This window comes from Pteropus alecto, unplaced genomic scaffold (genome assembly GCF_000325575.1).
Source record: "Pteropus alecto unplaced genomic scaffold, ASM32557v1 scaffold5, whole genome shotgun sequence".
Lineage (NCBI taxonomy): Eukaryota > Metazoa > Chordata > Mammalia > Chiroptera > Pteropodidae > Pteropus > Pteropus alecto.
In genome coordinates, this window is record NW_006441953.1 from 31,995,462 (window position 1) to 32,013,432 (window position 17,971).

General features: G+C 49.5%; 1 protein-coding gene and 1 pseudogene across 2 annotated transcripts in view; one reads left to right on the forward strand and one right to left on the reverse strand.

Annotated features, from left to right (window-relative positions):
- HTT (huntingtin) overlaps positions 1-17,971 on the reverse strand; it is a 103,217-nt gene that overhangs the window by 76,420 nt on the left and 8,826 nt on the right. For both annotated transcript variants that reach the window (XR_003048463.1, XM_025051720.1), the window contains 8 exons: positions 14,465-14,524; positions 14,016-14,095; positions 12,297-12,435; positions 10,599-10,740; positions 9,717-9,895; positions 7,781-7,985; positions 4,044-4,124; positions 1,510-1,871 (listed from right to left, as the gene is read on the reverse strand). Coding sequence is in view for 1 of the 2 variants with exons in the window: in XM_025051720.1 (XP_024907488.1) it covers positions 1,510-1,871; positions 4,044-4,124; positions 7,781-7,985; positions 9,717-9,895; positions 10,599-10,740; positions 12,297-12,435; positions 14,016-14,095; positions 14,465-14,524 (1,248 nt within the window). In the remaining variant the exon portion in view is untranslated. The remainder of the gene's footprint in view (positions 1-1,509; positions 1,872-4,043; positions 4,125-7,780; positions 7,986-9,716; positions 9,896-10,598; positions 10,741-12,296; positions 12,436-14,015; positions 14,096-14,464; positions 14,525-17,971) is intronic.
- LOC112485573 lies at positions 4,389-4,508 on the forward strand (annotated as a pseudogene).

The following is a 17,971-nucleotide window of genomic DNA, read 5'->3' on the forward strand; positions in this document are numbered from 1 at the left end:
TCCCTGTGAGCTCCGCCCCAGCTTGTGCACACTCCGCCCCAGCTTGTACCGACAAGGGGGCGGTAATCAAGGGCTGGACACAGGACATGGAAGCACCTTGCCAATCAGAAAGAACTGTACCAACCTGAGAAGTAGCAAGGACAGCTTGGTTCCCCACGGGCCAGAGAGGCCCGCAGGCCCCAGTTCCAGCACAGCACACGCTTAACATCTGAAACACTCCTAAAATAGGAAATTTCCATCATTTCCTATGGTCCTTTATTCCTACTTCTAACAAATCTGTCCAAAGCCAGCCACTGTAAAGCGAGCGGCGAGGCGTCTCGTGGAAGCTGGGGTAATAAACCAACAGCAGGAACCCCCAGCACTGACGTCAAACGCCCCGAGCCAGCACCTGCCCAAGCGTCCCTGTTCCCTGCATGCTGCTTAGCACTGAGTCACCCGTCCCTTGCTGAGAATCATTCCCCACCGGGCCAAGGAGGTGACCCGTCCCCCTCTGGTCTTCTGCTTCAGCTCGCTAACCGCGAGCGCCCTTCTCTGACCGAGTAACTAGACCCACGCGGCCATTAGAAACCACATCCACGTGACAAGTTCTCAATGGGACACCCAAGTGCTTTAGCCCCTGATTTGTAATCCAATGTTTCTATACTCATCCAAGTAAAACAAAATGAAACCACATTCTTAACAAAACGTATTCAGTAGTAGCAAAACAGCTGTGCAAACTTTTATAAATAAATTTGGGGCGTAAAAGCTCATATGCGGGGGTGGCTCCACAGTATAGTGGTTAGCATGTCTGCTTTGCAAGCAGAAGGTCCTGGGTTCGTGCCCCAGGTGGAGCCATGGACCATACCGGGTGCGCCAGGCCCTGGGTGCACGCCGCGAGCGTGTGGGAGGGGACGCCCCACCTTCAGAGATCCAGTTCTTAAGGGGAAAACGGCAACATCCATGGGTCAGCAGGGTGGAAGCAGGAGGGTGGGGAATTAAAGAGAGGGGAAAAAAAACCCTCATATGCCAAACTTTTGACTGGACTATCTTTGAGGTACTTCTTGTCCACTAACTTAGAGATCAGAGCTACTTAAATCCATGCTCTATAAGATGGGATATGTTGCAAACATTTTGAAAAGTCGAAAAGTATTAAAATAATGCACAGAATTAATGTTATAAATCACACTACATTAAGCGTACAGATCTATTAATATTAGGCTGATTAAAGACTTTTTTAAATAATGATTTCACCTGTGCCCACACCAAGGTCTTAAAGAATTTTAAATATACTCAATTTTAGCAGAGTCCATGTCATCAACTAATTTCTGGCCTCCATGTTCAGCACAAATGACACTCAGCCATCTCCTTCGGTCCAGGTCTAAGACGGGGTCACCTCTGGTCTGAGTTGGTGGCCTCTGCTTGTTATTAGTGGCTCAGGCGGGAGGAGGGGAGTAAGCAGGAGGGACCAGGTCTGGGCCTCCGAGGAAGACCCCTCTGCAGAAACTGGGGTGTGCTCTGGCACCCACTTACGATTTCAGAACTGTCCGAAGGGGTCACGGCTGAATCTGGTCCTTCGGTGGTGGTCTGGGAGCTGTCGCTGATGGGTGAGGAGGCCTGGGTCCCATCGTTCAGGTCCATGGCAGGGTCGGACGGGACAGCACTGACCTGGCTGGAGCTGTGGCTCAAGATGTCCTCCTCGTCCCCATCGGTGGCAGTGCTCGTCAAGTCACAGCCAGTCAGATCCACCGAATCCGGCTGCAATGTGTGCTGTGACCGGGGCTGCTCAGTGATGATGTCGTGACCCGTGGAGTCGGCGGCTGAGCTGGCAGAGCCAGGAGTGGAGACCCCGGAAGAGGCAGCCAGTTCACCACCAATCTCACCCTTGGCTGAGGCTGAAGACAAAGAAACACTCATTCCTCAAAGGGCGGGGAAAAAATATTCAACAGGGACAAAATATTTGCAAAATACCCTAAAATTCACCATCACCATTTTAATTTTAAGAACCTTCCCCCTCCCCGCCGAAGTACAGTGAATATACGAACTAGGATATTTCAAAACAAGACAACAGTGCACCCTTCCAACATGACCAAAACTGCTTTCCACGGTCTGTCTTACTGCTGTGTTACATCATACTAATAAAATAAGGATCAGCAGCAGACACATTTCAGGTGCTGTGAATTCTCCCAAACGGTATTCACTGCGAACCTACAGTGTACGCCCAGTGACGTCAGCACGTCAAGCGCCTACACAGCTGCTGCGGCCTTCGCTAGGGGCCACACGCGAAGACCCGCAACTGACGGGCCGGGCACGGCAGCCAGGCAGGGGCATGGGCCCGTGCCCTCACAGACATCCCGATGCTCTGGGCAAGCAGTGCTCAGAAAAGACAGTCGACACACTGTCACTTTGAGGGAGGCTTTCCTTCTTCCCAGACCCTGCTGAAGACCTCTAAGTTGGCCGTATTCTCCCATAGCATAAATCTGCACCGCATTTTCCTCACTTAGTTTTAAGATTCCCACTAAACACAATAACATCACATAAAATCTACTCCAGAAAGATCTATGCCAAGCTGTTAGCAGTGGTTACTCCTGGAGGCCGCTGGGTCAGTGAGCACTTGAGCATTATTTAATGATGTAGATAGCTATAATTTTTTTGTTGATTTTTTTTTTTTCCCAACTGTATGGTTTTTTTTTCAGATTATATTTTATTTATCTATTTATTTATTTACTTATTTATTTTCGCCCTTCCTCTCCCCTCTGGTAACCACTAGTCCACTGTGCACGTCCATGAATCTCTGTTTGTCCTATTCATTTGTTGCTATTAGGTTTATATCCCACATATAAGTGATTATCATGTGATTTTCAAGCTTTTCTATCTGGCTTATTTCACTTTGCTTCATGATTATTTCAAGGTCCATCCATGCTGTTGCAAATGGCAATATTTTGTCTCTTCTTATGGCTGAGTAATATTCCGTTGTATATATGTACCCCAGCTTCTTTAGCCAAGCATTTATCGTAGAACACTTAGGTTGCTTCCATGTACTGGCCACTGTGAATAATGCTGCTATGAACATCGGTGTATATGTATCTTTTCAGACATGGATTTTCAAGTCTTTAAGGTAAATACCCAGTAGAGGGATTTCTGGATCATATGGTAGATCAATTCTTAGTTTTTTGACGAACCTCCATACTGTTTTCCAGTGGCTGTACCAACTTGCAGTCCCACCAGCAGTGTATGAGGGTTCCTATTTCTCCACTCCTCTCCAACATGTTATTATTTGTCCTGTTGATTATAGCTATTCTAACAGGTGTGAGATAGTATCTCATTGTGGTTTTGATTTGCATTTCCGTAATAGCTAGCAATGTTGAGCATCTTTTCATATATTTGTTGGCCATTTGTGTGTCCTCTAGGGAGAAGTGTCTGTTCAGGTCCTCTGCCCATTTTTTGATTGGATTGTTTGTTTTTTTGTTGTTATTGAGAATTTTTTGTTGTTTTAACTTTACTTTTATAATTAAAAAGTCAATTTATATTTTGTAAAATAAATGAATAATAAACACTGGTGTTATTCAGATTTTCCTTACCAAATATTTTAGCCTTACTTTCAGTTATCTAAGAATATTCTTTTGGATAGGATTATACAACCCAAACCACTCTCGTTTAACCCAATTACCAGTATCTTAGTGGACACTCATCCTTTATAATGTGAATCAAGAATCTAACAAACTATCTGTAAACAAACGTAGAGTTCTTCCAAGTTAAATTATCCACAGACAACTTTTAGTCCCGTTTCCCCCCTCCCAACCCGCGCAGGTCATGAGACAGACACCCACTATCCCCGACTCAAAGACCCACAAGGAGCACAAACTTCAAAGCGGCCTAAACCAAGAGAACACGCACATACGCTTCCAAGCAAACATTATCCAGAAGCCTGACTGTCCACCATGAGCGGCTGCCTAAGGAGCAGGAGCCCCCAGAGACCCAAGGGACAGGCAGCAGTAGGGGCCAGCAGACCGGGGCGGGGGGTGGTGGAGGGCAGAGGGACGCTGCTGCCACTCCCCGAGAGCTACCTGTGAAGGCTGGGCTGCTGGCCTCCGACCTTGACTCAGAGTCATCCTCCAAGGTGGCTGCTTCTCCAAAGAGCACTTTCCCTAGGAAGAGACGAAGCAAGGGTCCGTTTAGGCTCACTGAAAGGAGGGACTTTGAAAACCAAGTAAAGGCACAGTCTAAGTGGAAAACTGTAAGCGTATCTGATCACCCTCTCAAACAGCTCTTCGTCGTATATATTTGCATACGAGTGCTAAACACGAAGAATGCAGAGATATTATAGAGTACTATTAAAATCAATAAACCTATATGGAAAGAAGTTTAAAACAATTATTCTCAAACTGTACCACAAAATGTTCTAATAATTAGTCTACGGCCATGCCACCCTGAACAAGCTCCAATCCTGTCTGATCTCGGAAGCTAAGCAGGGTCGGGCCTGGTTAGTACTTGGATGGGAGACCACCTAGGAAGACCAGGTGTTGTAAGCGTTAAAAAAAAATTTTAATAATTAGTAAATATTTATTGACTTAGATTACTGATAATGTTAAATAATTTATATCACCTTTTTTTTCAGTCTTAAGAATGGTTAGAACCAATCCCATTAGCCCTTGGGTCTCCAATGGCACATTGGAATTTACACGTAACACTTTTATACCTAAAGGTCACTTTTATTATCTTTCAGTTTGCTAGATTCCATGGCTGACAGTCAGAACTCAAGCACTGTGTGATCTGGGAAGATGGAATAATAGTTCAGGTTTTGCAAAGTTCTAAAAATACATTTTACAACAGTTTCCAAACTGTATTAATAAGAAAAAAAGAAAACAAAAGCCTTAACATGACTTAACTCATTAAATCTTATGGTTACAGTATATATAAATATCATTAAATGACACTATCAAAATAATTATGAGTAACTTATAATTTCTAATTTCACTGCTCTTCAAAGAACAGGTCATACATGTGACAACTTCCAAAAGTATACATTCATGTGACATTAAAGACAAAAAAAAGCAAAGGAAACCTAAAATTTAGATGAAACTGGTATGACGACAGGTTATCAGAGAAATAGAAGGGTCCGTTATTACAGAGCAAGCAATTTACCCCCACCCCCGCCTGTGCTCAGGAGCCAGTGAAAGCAGTCTCTCTCTGTCCAGAATCAGCGGTTTGCAAATCGGGGAGGGCAGGGCAAGCTGCTGCCAGAGAAGGTATGCCAGGCCACATTCCCCAGCCTCGCCTGATCCTACATCCAACAACGACAATTTTGCTTTTCTCTCTCTTATGTACTGGAAGATTTCAACTGAAAAAAAAAAGAATTTTGAGGCTACAACAATAAATAATTGAAAACCACAGCTCTAAGTGTAAAACAAACAAACAAACAAAAAAACACTGGAAAAATAAAAAAAGATTGAGGACATAGCAACGTCCTAGACAGAAGAAAATGAAACAACTCGTCTCAACCACGTGACTCATCTTTCAATCATCATCACTGGACAGAGTGGCTAAGAAACAAGCAAAACGAGCATCAGAGGAACTCAGCCTGGGAATCTCCAAATTCAAGAACAGAGAGACGAACTTTTCCTAAAATCCCTTTGCTTTCAAACAATCTCAGTGTTTCACCAAAATCTCAAAGTTGATTAAGCATCCCACACAATGATGGCCCAAATATTATTGCTTCTAAGTTCTTCCAGCATATAAGTCAGTCAAGGCTAGACTATTAGTCCTGTTAAGATCCCATTCAATACTGCAAATAATATTAGGCATTAGTCTCTCAATTAAATACTCAACTCATGACACAAAAATGATTAGTATACTGTGGGTCAATTATACCACAATAAAAAAAGATTTAGTCTTTGAAGATTTCAAAATTAAAAAATGACAGCAATTACTTCCTATGGAAATCTAGACTAGAAAAGAAGCTAATTGCTGTTGCGAAGTGATAATGTGTACCAAAACTATCGGATTATATCAGAAACACTTTGATCTAATAAAAATAAATTAATTGCATCAGAACACTTGGGCATGTACAAAGATAAATATGGCTGAAAAATGATAACCGGGCCCAAATTAACTATATAATTAAACAAACATTATTCTCGATCAATACTAAACAAAATTCACTGGGAAGATAAGTTATCTTTATAAAACATAGCATACTCCCTAAAGCAGTAGGCAAACTACGGCTCGCCTGCTTCCGAAATAAGTTTTACTGGAACACAGGATCCATTAGCTTAGTATTGCCTACGGCTACCTTCCCACCACAGGACAGAGTCAAATAGTTACAAAGGAGACAGGGAGGCCCACAGGGCTAAAATATGTAGCACCTGGCCCTTTACAGAAAAGTTTGCTGACCACTGACCTAAAATATAGAAATTTATGACAAAGCAATTCTGATACACAAGCAGTTTGTAAAAGCCACCCTACCAGGCCTGGTCAAGCCCAGCAATATTTACACACACAACCCTCTTCTGAGAAGAGGCATGGGCACAGTCGACTGTATTACGGACACAGAAAGATCAGTAAGATTTGAGACTCTGATTTCTGAAATAATCACCTTTTTGTTTTCTTGAAAGGACAGGGCTGCATGAAGAACCCCCTCCGGCTGTAAATCACAGAAAATGACAGATGAAAGTAAGGGAACAAGCTGCTAAAATCCAGAAGGAATTCGAAAATATTCAAAAAGCTTGGTTCATCTTTAAAACTAGAGAATATGTGAATGTATTTCCACAGGCGGTGCTTAAGCACCAAACTGCTACACTTAAATTTCAACATGAAAACTACATCGCCACTCAATATAGTTCTAAAGACATGACCTAAAATGTGAAAAGAGCTCAAACAAAGAGTATTTAAAGAGCCAAATTAAAACCATCAGAAATCTCAGATGACTTGGTCAACTAATAAACAGAAATTTTCATTAGAAATAATCATTAGAAATGAGTATTTCGGCAATTATTTGTAAGGCATGCATTCCACAGAGAAAAGGGCTCTTCAGTACAAAGGATGGGGAACGGGCATATTAACATTTTCTGCTCGTGGTTCAGGCAAACACTTATGTTAAATGAAGCAGCAATTAGACAAATTAACCGAAGTCCGACTAGGCTGTGGAAGCTGTGAGTAGAGGCCACGCCACACGGAGGCTGCACTAAATCGATCCCACGCCACAGGGCCTAGGAGAGGCCAGGCGGTGCAGGAGCCTCCACCGTGCCAGACGCAGTCCCAGAGGCTGCGGTTCAGGGCTCCCGTCTCGTCTGGCGCCCGAGGGGTCTCTCCACGTCAGACAGGGCCCGCCAGCCATGGAGCGCCAGTGGTCGGTATGCAGCAGCACGGGGCGGGCCCAGGGCGCAGCCCGGAGCACGGAGGTGCTGTGGGGAGGAGTGGGGGTCTCCTAAGCTGTCAGGACAGTGAAGAGGGACCTTGGGGCAGAAAGGAACTCGGAACGCCCCAGAAGACTTCAGGATCCCACCTCTGGCACAGGGACAGAGATGACAGGTCCTGAAAATACCTCCCCTAACGTTTTCATTTCGCGACAGACGAAAGGCCACGTGGAGGCAGCCAAGCCGGAGGGAGCCGACCTCATTTTGCCGCCTCGCCTTCCACACTCCGGTTCCTCCGTCTGTAGGTCGGGACGATTCCTGCCTTGTGAGTTTTGTCTTCAGGAGCGGAGGTGCACAGTGCCTGACACACCCAGGCTGACCGTTATCCGACAGAGGGCAACCAGCATCGCTGCAGGGTTCATTCGGAGTCGGCTTTCCCAGTGACTCACCTATAAGTTCCACGATGCTCCCACTGCGGCCGCGGCCCCCGGGCTGGTCTCTGGTGGCGGGGAGCTGCGCCAGGCCGCCGGCCGTGGTCAGCGCCTGCAGGAGCTCTGGGGGCGGCGTCCGGAAGAGCTGCTGCAGGAGCTCCAAGGCCCCAGTCACGACGTTGTGGTCCTGGTGCTGCGTGTACCGCAGAGTCAGTTCGTAGACCTGTAGATGGCAAACGCAGAGGGTCGTTCTGGTTTCTAACATGACGAGGGGTCACCTTTTTTGTGTTTGACAGTCTTACATTGGCAAAATTTGTGCCTTATTTTCTGCCCCTAAAAATTTCTCTGTCACATCTACCACTGTGGTCATTAGCTTCTACGTAGTTTTCTAAATTCCATGATTTTTTTCACTCTTACATTAATTCCTTAAAAGTAGAGCACGTCCACAAAAGCAGAACAGCCTAATTAAGACCTCATCTCCCTGAACTGGTGACCAGCGAAGGGAGAACGAAGCCCCACACTCACTGAGCAGTTACTCTGACACACGCTTAAGCAAGGACCATCGATCACCCTGAGTGTCACTGAGAAAGTTCTCAAAACCTTTAAGGCGTTATGTTGGATATTACTGCTTAACACACTACAACAGATCCCGTGGACATAACGAACTTATTCTTTTTCCCTTTATTAGAGTTGCCAAATAAAATACAGAGCATCCAGTGAAATCTGAATTTCAGATAAGTAACAAATAACTTCGCTGTATAACTATGTTTCATGTGATTTCAAGCACACTTACACCACAAAATTATTCATGATTTATTTGAAATTCAAATTTAACTGGCACTCTAGTTTTGCTTGCTGAGTTGGGCAGCTCAATCTTTAACGTCGTAAAAGCAACACTAACATTTAAAAAGAGACAGTGTAAAGGGTATAAATTAAAAAGCACAAATCTCAGCAGTGGCTACTTTTTTCATGTGTGTAAGTTCTGACGGGGACGTCCCCAGCTCGGGTCGCGGTCCCAGGCAAACGCGGCCCGCACCTGCAGGTGCACCCACACACCTGCACCCGCAACTCGCACCCATACACCCGCACCTGCACACTCCCGCATCCACACCCCCGCAACTGCACCAACACACCCACATACCCGTATCCGCACACCCATACCCACATGCACGTACCCCCGCATCCGCATCCCCGCAACTGCACCAGCACACCCTCACCCGCATACCCGTATCCGCACACCCACACCCCCACACCCACACCCACACCCTCGCACCCACCCACACACACACCCCCACACACAAAGTTGTGCCAGGCGGCTGCGGGGGCACAGGGGGCACTGGGCTGTTCCAGACAAGGCTGCTGCCCTGCTCTGGACAACCAGCTTGCGCCCTGACTCTGCAGCCATCTAACTGTGTACAAACTCGCTAGGGAAAAGGACCTCAGCGTCCCACACTGCCTTCACCTCACCTGCCCAACTGTTAGCAACATCATTACTTTCACGTTATTAGGATTTCAACGTTTACATACTACTACGGAACTATTTAAATCCTACGTGCTTTGCCTAGAAGTGGAGTCTAAAGACTGAATAGAACCCCGCGTGGAGCCCACCGCGTGGACACACATGGCTGAGCTGGAGCGCGAGCTCCGTGGTTACTGAGCAGGTGAACGCATCTCACGTGCCCCAGTTTAGAAACAGGGCATGGTGTTCTGTGCCTGGCAGGGTCGGGGCTTATGCGACACTCTCGGCACCCTTACGCGAGGACCTTCATTTCACTCTGATGGGACTGCCGTACAGAGGTCACATAGCCAGGCGTCGTGACCTAGGACCTGGACCCAGTGGTCCGGCTCCAGAGGCCACGCTATCACTCCTCGGTCCTGTCACCTCCCTTTCACGTGAGTTTTCTGAGTGGCAGTCACTTATGCATCGGCACCAGAGTTAACTGGCAGTTCCTACCTGCACCAGCTGCTCTGTCGAGGGAGAGACTTCCATTTCTTTCCGTGTCACCCCAAAGCTGCCTTTCAGGCTCGTGTCCTTGACTTGCTGCTGCAGCAAGGGCACCAGGTACCGCAATGTGAGCAGCACCCCAAGAATCAGGAGGGTGGGGTGTTCATCCTCCACAGGGACCAGCAAACCTAGAGAGGCGGCAACGAGACCTCGTAACATCTGACCCACTACCTGGCGATCCACAGCCTACTGTGTTAAAAACAGGTCCACGACAGAACCCTCTCGTGAGGTGGGCAGTGGGGGACAAAGATGACACAAACTTCACGGTGAAAATACGTGCGTATCTCATCGTGAGCCGAAGCCCCGGAGTGGCTGAAAGGGAGGCCTTACATCTGCGGCTTGGCAAGGCCTTGTCGTGGGTTCTGGGGAATCAGAAACTCAGCCGGCTCTTTCATACCCAATGTCCAACACCCACACCCCCTCTGGCATTTGCTAGCGTGGACTCCACAATAGCCCCAAGCACAGGAGAAAGTGTCAGCAGACCTAGACCCCAACAGAGAACCTGCAGGGCCCGGAGGCTCGGCTTCGGGCCTTGGGGACTCATGGCACTCAGAGCCACCACGGCTGCTGTGTGGTCTGGCGACGCGGAGGGCCTGGTCTCGGAAGGTGGGTGGGGCGGCACGCTGGCCCGCACACACTGCCCCACTGGCTGTCCTGGGCCCAGGGGAGCAGCCCTCTCTCAGCACTCAGCTCAAACCTAGTCCCCATTCCCCAGTCGGCTGGCACCCAGGGCCTGGTCCCAGGGCCGAGGGACTGACTGCCTGATTTGAAAGAGTTTCGAGGTCCATCTGGAGCAGACGTGGGCGCAGCAGCAGGAGCACCACGTCGTACCTGAGAGTGCGTTCAGCAGCCAGCTGTAGAAATACTGCGTCCTTCGGGAGTGCTGGCAGATGCTCACGGCGCAGCCAGCCGCCGTCCGCCGCACAGTCGGGGAGCTGGACTTCAGGTTGGCTACAAATGCCTTTAACAGGACCTGCGGACGCAAAACGCCCCGGGCAGGAGGAGAGGCTCCTGAGAAGCTCGCCAGGCCTCGTGAAACTCAGCCTGCCCCGGGGCCTCGTGGAACATCAGTGATCAACAACGGGAGGCTTTCCAAGGCCAGACACAAGCCCCAAGTTCAGTGTGTCCCAGAGCGGTCTGCAAACACGCGGTCTGCTTCCTGCCTGCCTGCCAGGCGGGACTGCAGCACCTGTATCCCCCACACGAGAGCGGAAGCCCCAGCTCTGGAAAAGCTGCACCCACAGTGTCTGAGGACAGGATCAGTAAATGACACCGTGTACAGTAAATGCAGTACAAATAAAGGACGAATCATGAAGTGAAGAGAGCGCTTGCCACCTACAGTGACATCCTGACCCAAGAGAACTTGTGTACATGCTGCTAAGACGTCCCTGAGACATCCTCGGGTCTGGAAAGCAGGCAACTTCACTGACCTGTGACAGCGTATACTCACGCCGTTTCCCTAAGAAACAGACAGCAAGCCTTTGTCACTGGACTTTGAGGACATCCCAGAGACAGGGCGCTACAGTGCTAACTAACCACAGCCACCTGAGCCTTGAGCCAAGGAAGGGAAGGGCAGCCCAGCCGGCTGCAGGTGTCTGATGCTGATGTCGCTTAACAGCATTCATTCCCATCACTCTAAACCATGCTCTGAACACGAGTTGTCCCAAGTCCTGTTGAGCACGTGCTGAGCACTGCTGACCTTGTCAGTGACACCACCAGGGCCCCACTACTGGAGGTATGGCCCCTGGCAAAGGGGCAGCAAATAACAGACCGGTGTCGGACTTAGAAACAACTTTCTCCTAAACAGTGAAGTGAGCATGAACTAGTTCCCGGAGGCTCATCAACTCCCAGTGAACCTGCACGTTAAATGTCCGGAACCAGAGAGGTGACGGAGCAGACTGCGGGCCACAGCACATCCCCAGTGGCTGGTGGTCTCCAGTTCCTCCCCAGAGAGACACCACTCAGTGAACCTATCTCTGACAAATTTTTTTAGCTCCAAAAAAAGACAGTGGCGTCTCAAAGAACTCCTTTGAGTAAACATACAAATACATCACTGAAATGATAAATTAAGAATTAGTCTGTCAGTTCAGACTTCAAAGCACAGCGAAAGCTAAGCATTATCACGAAGAGTCAGCCCGTGGGGAACCGGAACAGTCTGCAATAATAAAAAATAAAGCTGACTCTGAGAGCTCGAGGGACCTTCTCAGGTCCAGGTCCCATAACGCGAGAACACCTTGTAGAAGGCAGCTGGCAGGGGACACCTAGACCAAACGAGGGCACAGGCTAGACAGGCAGAGACATGGCACCCAGGAATTTGCGGGCAGAAACCAGCCCCCTATTCAACTCTTCCCCCACGTAAGAACGCAGAAGTGGAGACACGCTCTCGGTGTGCCTCCAGGCAACTCGAAAGCTTCTAACCCAAATTATGAAGCACAACAGACCTCAGGAAATCCTCTCAAATGACTGCCTGTCCGAAAGCCCTAACCCCGCCAGCCTCACTCACGTGCTTGAGGTAACAATCATACATACCTTAATTTCATTGTCATTTGCAAAATTGCCAAAAGAAGCCATAATCTTGGGTATAGCTGCAGCCAAGGTCTCCTGAACAGATTCCTCGGGTCTCTTGCTTGTTCGAGTCAGACAGGGCAAAAGGTTCACCAAGTAAGGCCTGCGCATGTGAGAACATGGGTTATTCCACCAGGTCCGCTTCAACGAGAAACGTGAGTGATTAGTTTAGTCCCTGTTGGAGAAAAGCCAGTTTTTATATGCAAAACAACCTGCACTGGAAAGAGGACAAGCCTCTGTAAAACAGCAAGAGGACTAAATGCAAACGGAGTTCCAATGCTGAGAGACACTCAGCTTTCATTTCTCCTGCAACCAGAGGACTCTCAAAAGCTCGTCTAAAAACTATTTGCAGTAGATTATAATAATAATTAAAATACACCTTTTAAATTAGAAAATAGGTAATACAAGAAAACACCATTCAAAAAATAAAAGTCAAGAAATGAGAAGAAAGGTTTTTTAGAAAAGAAGCATTACAAAGAATTTTTAAGTGTTCAAATTAAATAAGGCCTGCGCGGTACTTGGCCCTCTAGAGAGGAAGCAGAAGGTGGGAGCGAGAGAGGGGAGTCCCCTGGCGGGGTGGGCGTGCAGGCACCCTGGCGGGGTGGGTGTGCAGGCGCCCTCGCTGGTGGAGAAGGCCACAGGCCGGTCTATTCCTGGGACACCGTGCGCGAGCACAGCCCTGCCCTTCTAAGGAGATGACTTTTTTTGCTGAGACCAGAGGGGAAAAATAAGCTAGCCGTCAAGAGGAAGAGAAACCAGACTCTTTGAAGAAGCAGAACCAGGCCAGCGAGTCTCCAGAGAGTGCGTGGTGACGGGGCTGTCGAGGGCAGGGGCTCCCTGGGCCCTGATGAAGGAGTCTGGGTATTAGATGATCAGCTCTGGGGATGAGTAGAGTTCACGTCAGGAAAAGACCTGACCCAGTCATGCTTTTTAGGGTCACATTGGTTGCTACGTGGAGAACTTGGGATGTGGAGAATTTTAACAATTTTTTCAAAGTAAGGATAGGAGAAGCAAAAGTTATATAAAAAGAAACTTCCCTAGCGATCATATCTCTACAGCCATATCAGATTCGTATTAAATTCAGACTCAGTGGAACAGCCACCTTTCGCGTCCTCAGTGAGGGCTGGGCTCCTCGGGGGTGGGGCCCAGGGCCCGCGCACTCTGACCGGGGGCCAGCTGAGAAGGAAGGAGCCGAAGGCTGGGCCTTCTTTTGTTTTCAATCCATTAAGACAGAACTGTTCCAACTAGTCAAAACATTATTCACAGCTTAATGTTCACGTTTTAACCCAGGTAACAGGTGGAAATTTATATTTCTACAAATCTTACAGGGAACAATAATGAGGGAACCTCCAACCATTTGACAAGGACCTTTACAGCAACTACCACGTGCAGATACCGTCACGACCAGTGCTGAGACACAGCAGAAGACAGACCGAGAAGACCCCGCTGCCCCCGGGCGCTCAACTCCTACGCCTCTTTCTACTCCCGTCTTTCTACTCCCGCAGAAAGGGAACGAGCACGCTGCTAAGTGTGCAAGAATATCTCTGAGCGCGCTTAACAGAACGTCGACCGCCATATGGAGGCAGAGTGGACAAGAAAGACTTCTGAAAAGGGGACATCTGAGCTGAGATGTGAAGAATCCCTAGAGCTGGCCCCTCACCATAATCCAGAGCGTCCACATACCTGCATTTCTGAGGCCGGACCAGGTGAGCCAGCTCGGCGAACCTCCAGAGGGCGGCACGCAGGCTCCGAGGGGCACCGTTCTGAGTGGATTTAAGGAGTGGTGTGTTGCGTTTAAGTCACGGACAACAGTCACCAAGATGATGTCATATAAAAAAAGCAGGTTTTTCATTGTTAATTTCTTTTTTAGAGAAAAAGTCATGTGTTAGTACTTTCAAAATTTTAAGATCTAGTGAGCTTAATTATAAAGATAAAAAATAAATTACCATTTTAAGTTCCCATCTCATCTAATAAATAATAAAAAGTAAACTTTTAAAGAAAAACAAAATAGTCTACTTTACCAAACAGCTTTTCCTCTTAACATGTTTACTCATTAAATATAAAATTTCACATATACTGCTCAATACAGTGAAATAGTACAATTTTTTCAATAACAGAAAATTAAGGCCTACCTTTTTAATTTCCTTATAGAGTTCTAACTGTAACCTCGGAAGATTAGAATCCATCAAAGCCTACAACAAAATACAAGAGGTCTGTTCGTAGCAGACACAGTCCCATCAGCAGCGCTAAAGAAAGCTAAAAGGCACCTTAAATGTCAATCCTGGGGCAAAGTAGAATATAACAGCAACTAAAGAAAGAACCTATTCATTAAGAAAAAACCATATACATGCAGAAAGTTATTAGATAAAATAGATATAGGTCATTCACTTGAATAAAAAAATAGAAGGGAAAAAATTTTAACTGTTATTATGATCAAATACTATATAATATCAAAATTAAATGGCAGATGGTTCAAGTTCATGCTGAAGCTCTCATGTGAAACCATTAACGGGCAACCAGGGAAGAAAACGCTGAAAGGTCTCCCTCTTCACTGAAGCACAGTGTGTCGGACGGTCCGACATCATGATGATCCAACATCACAACGCCTGAAGCCTCAAAGCCAGCGAGGCTGTCCCTGGCCTTGCCCTGCAGACCCCACGTCCTTTCTGAAGGTCCGGTCCTCCTGATGCCCGGTGCTCCCAGCCCAGTGCTCCCAGCCCGCTGGCCCTGTGACCTCCAGAGCCTGTGGCCAGCCAGGAGCCTCTGGCTCCTCACAGCACAGGCCTCACTGGCGTCCCCGGAGCCCCACCCAGGGCCACATGGCCTCCATCCCACAGGGCCTTCGCCAACCGGGGCAGGCTCCCGCCTCACCAGGTTCCTCTCCCCGAGTACGTGCCCCTCTGACCCTGCAACCAAAGCACAAACCCCTCCAGCTGACCCCCACCGCCTCCTCCCATAGCACGCACCAGCCCCAGGGGGCCTGCAGTGGCTTCTAGGCAGCCCCGGCGGCCGGATCCGCCTCCAGGAAGCCTCCTCTGCCTCCCCAGACAGAAATCGACTCAGCCACGGCAGGTTGCCAACACCTCTCAGAACTGAGCGTCTATACTGTCTGCGTATCACGTGACTTCTGGACACATGCTGCCCCGCAGGAGGCTGGAAACGGCCTGAGGACAGGAGCCCGCCTGGTGGGCTGGGTCCCATCCCCAGGGCACTTTCCGACATAGAGGAGAAGCAGACCGGGCCGTCCTCTCGGGCCACATAGAGTGTGGGCCTCCTCACGGGCGTTTACGATGCTCATGAGGAGCCAAGGCCCAGGCCCCGGCACCCACGGGGCACCCATGGGGCCATTCCCGCGTCCGCGCCCGCCCCGACACCCAGGCTGTCCTTCCCCCGCCGCAAGGACTGCGAATCCAGCCAGACCTGCTGAGGCGGCCTGAAGACTCCTGCATGCGCGGAGCAGAAATCTGGGGAGGGCCCGACCCAGGGAGAAGGGAGAGGTTGAGGGGCCGACCCCGTCTTACGTGCAGGCACGACGGGACTCGCTGCAGCCCCTGCACTAGGAGACCAGAAACAAGGAAGAGAGATGGGGACAAAGCAGGGACAGGGCCAGGAAAAGGACCCAGGACCTAGGGCTACGACCCAGGGTCACCCCGAACAGACACCACGCGCTCCTGTCCCCCAAGTCTTGGGAACAGGTCTCTGGAGAGGAAAGACTTCAAGTGGAACGGTGCCTCTGTGCAGTGACAACAGCAGAGCGGTCGGCGGCCAGACTGCTCTCTCTGCCCTCCTTGACCCCCTCCTGCCGCGAACCAAGGCGACCTGTGCGGCCCGTTTAGGTTTTTTTATTCTAAAGACCAAGTGTCAGAACAGAAAAGCCCAGCCCGGTCTCTCCAGTGGGAATAATAAAAGCAACAAGGACATTTAGGCCTGGGAAGAAGTAAGGTCCTCTGCAAACATGTTGTGGGACCCCACGCATGTGAGTCACTACTGGACCGCCGGGCATGGAGGACAAGGTTAAATGGCCACTGGCCATTACGTCACTGTGGGAGACAGGACGCAAGCCAAAGCCTGAAGCAGGCAGAGGAAAGAGAGGCAGGAGGCCAGACGGCTGCTTGCTGGTGAAGGGACACGGCCCCAAGGCTGCTCCCGACGGACGGAGCGAGAACCCTGTGGCTCCGGAGAAGCCGGCCACCCGAGCATCGAAAGCGCGGCGAGCCAAGAAACGGGGTCCTGCCAGACGGGAAGACTCCTGGGGCGACAGGGGAGCACGGACTTCACGCAGCAGAAAACGGAGAGCAGCTGGCGCTCTTCCTGCCCCTCAATCTCTTTGGGGAAGAATCTAAGAACCTCATGGCTGGCGAGAACACTTCTTACCTCTGCGGACCAGAGTGTGGCCAGGATGACACCAAGCACATCACGTGCGTTCCTGCGTCTGACACACAGACACACACATCGGCGCACAAACCTTGTCTGATCCCTTTTACAGTTAAGGACACCGAGGCTCAGAGTAAACACATTTCCCAGACCTGTTCGGCTAGTGGGGGGGCCGAGGCGAGACTCAGTCTCCTTAAACACAGGACCCGAGGGGGACTGTCTGCCTGAAGGAGGCTGGACCTGTGACGGGAGAAGGGTGATCTCTCAGCCAGTGGACGACGTGGCCACTCTCCAGAGGAAGCCGCTGGGAAGGCTCCAAAGAAAGGTTTTGTTTTCAAGACCCTAACAAGAAGGGAAACAGTCAGCCAGCCTCTGTCCACCTGGCCACGTATCACCAGGAAGGAGCCTTCAAGGAGAAGAGATGCTACCTCTTCTCAAAGCCTCATCTAGATTCCAGGCCTGGACTCGGGGAGTGGAGGAAAGAGAAGAAAAGGTGAGAAGCTGCGACCCACAAGGGTCCCCGTGGAGAAGGGAGCGGGAACATCTGCTCCTTAATGACGATCAAGAAATTGTTTTTGGAGAGTGTCAGGAGCTGTGTCAGAGAACCTTCTTCAGGCTGGTTAGCCCACGATGGGAACAAGGTCTAAGCCTGAACATGCAACTCAAAAGGCCCAGCCACAGATTCAAAGGTGGCCTGGAGGACGGTGACCAGGATGGGGGGGGACGCAAACCAGGAGCAGGGCAGAACGACAAACACAAAGATACTTTTCCAATCCAGTAAGAATTATGGAAGAAGGATTTTATTGCCCATGGTGGCAGAAAACAGAAGAGGACAGCGGACGGAAGCCATGTGATCGTGGGCACAAACTCCGCATCAGGAAGCAACAACGGAAGCCAGTGTCCCCTGCTTCCTCCTTACCTCACCTATCACCCAAGTGGCTTCAGCTTTCTGGCTTCACATCCTTGCCTGGGAACTCCTTTCTGCCCAGTCATGTCACACGAACTGCTGTAGAAGTCACATCTTACCCAGATCTTAGGAGGGGCAGACAAAGGAGACGAAGGGAGGGAGGCCAGAGACACCGAGGACGGCCGCACTGGCCCAGCCCCTGCTTCCCCAGGGCCTCGCGGTTTCTCTGGGCTACGCCCAAACAAAAGGTGGCGCCTGTAGTGACATTTCCCCAAGAGCACGTGGGGCCACCATCGACACCCACCAATGACCCACGCACGGCGCAGGTGCAGGGGCCGAGCCAGCTCCTGCTGGTTCA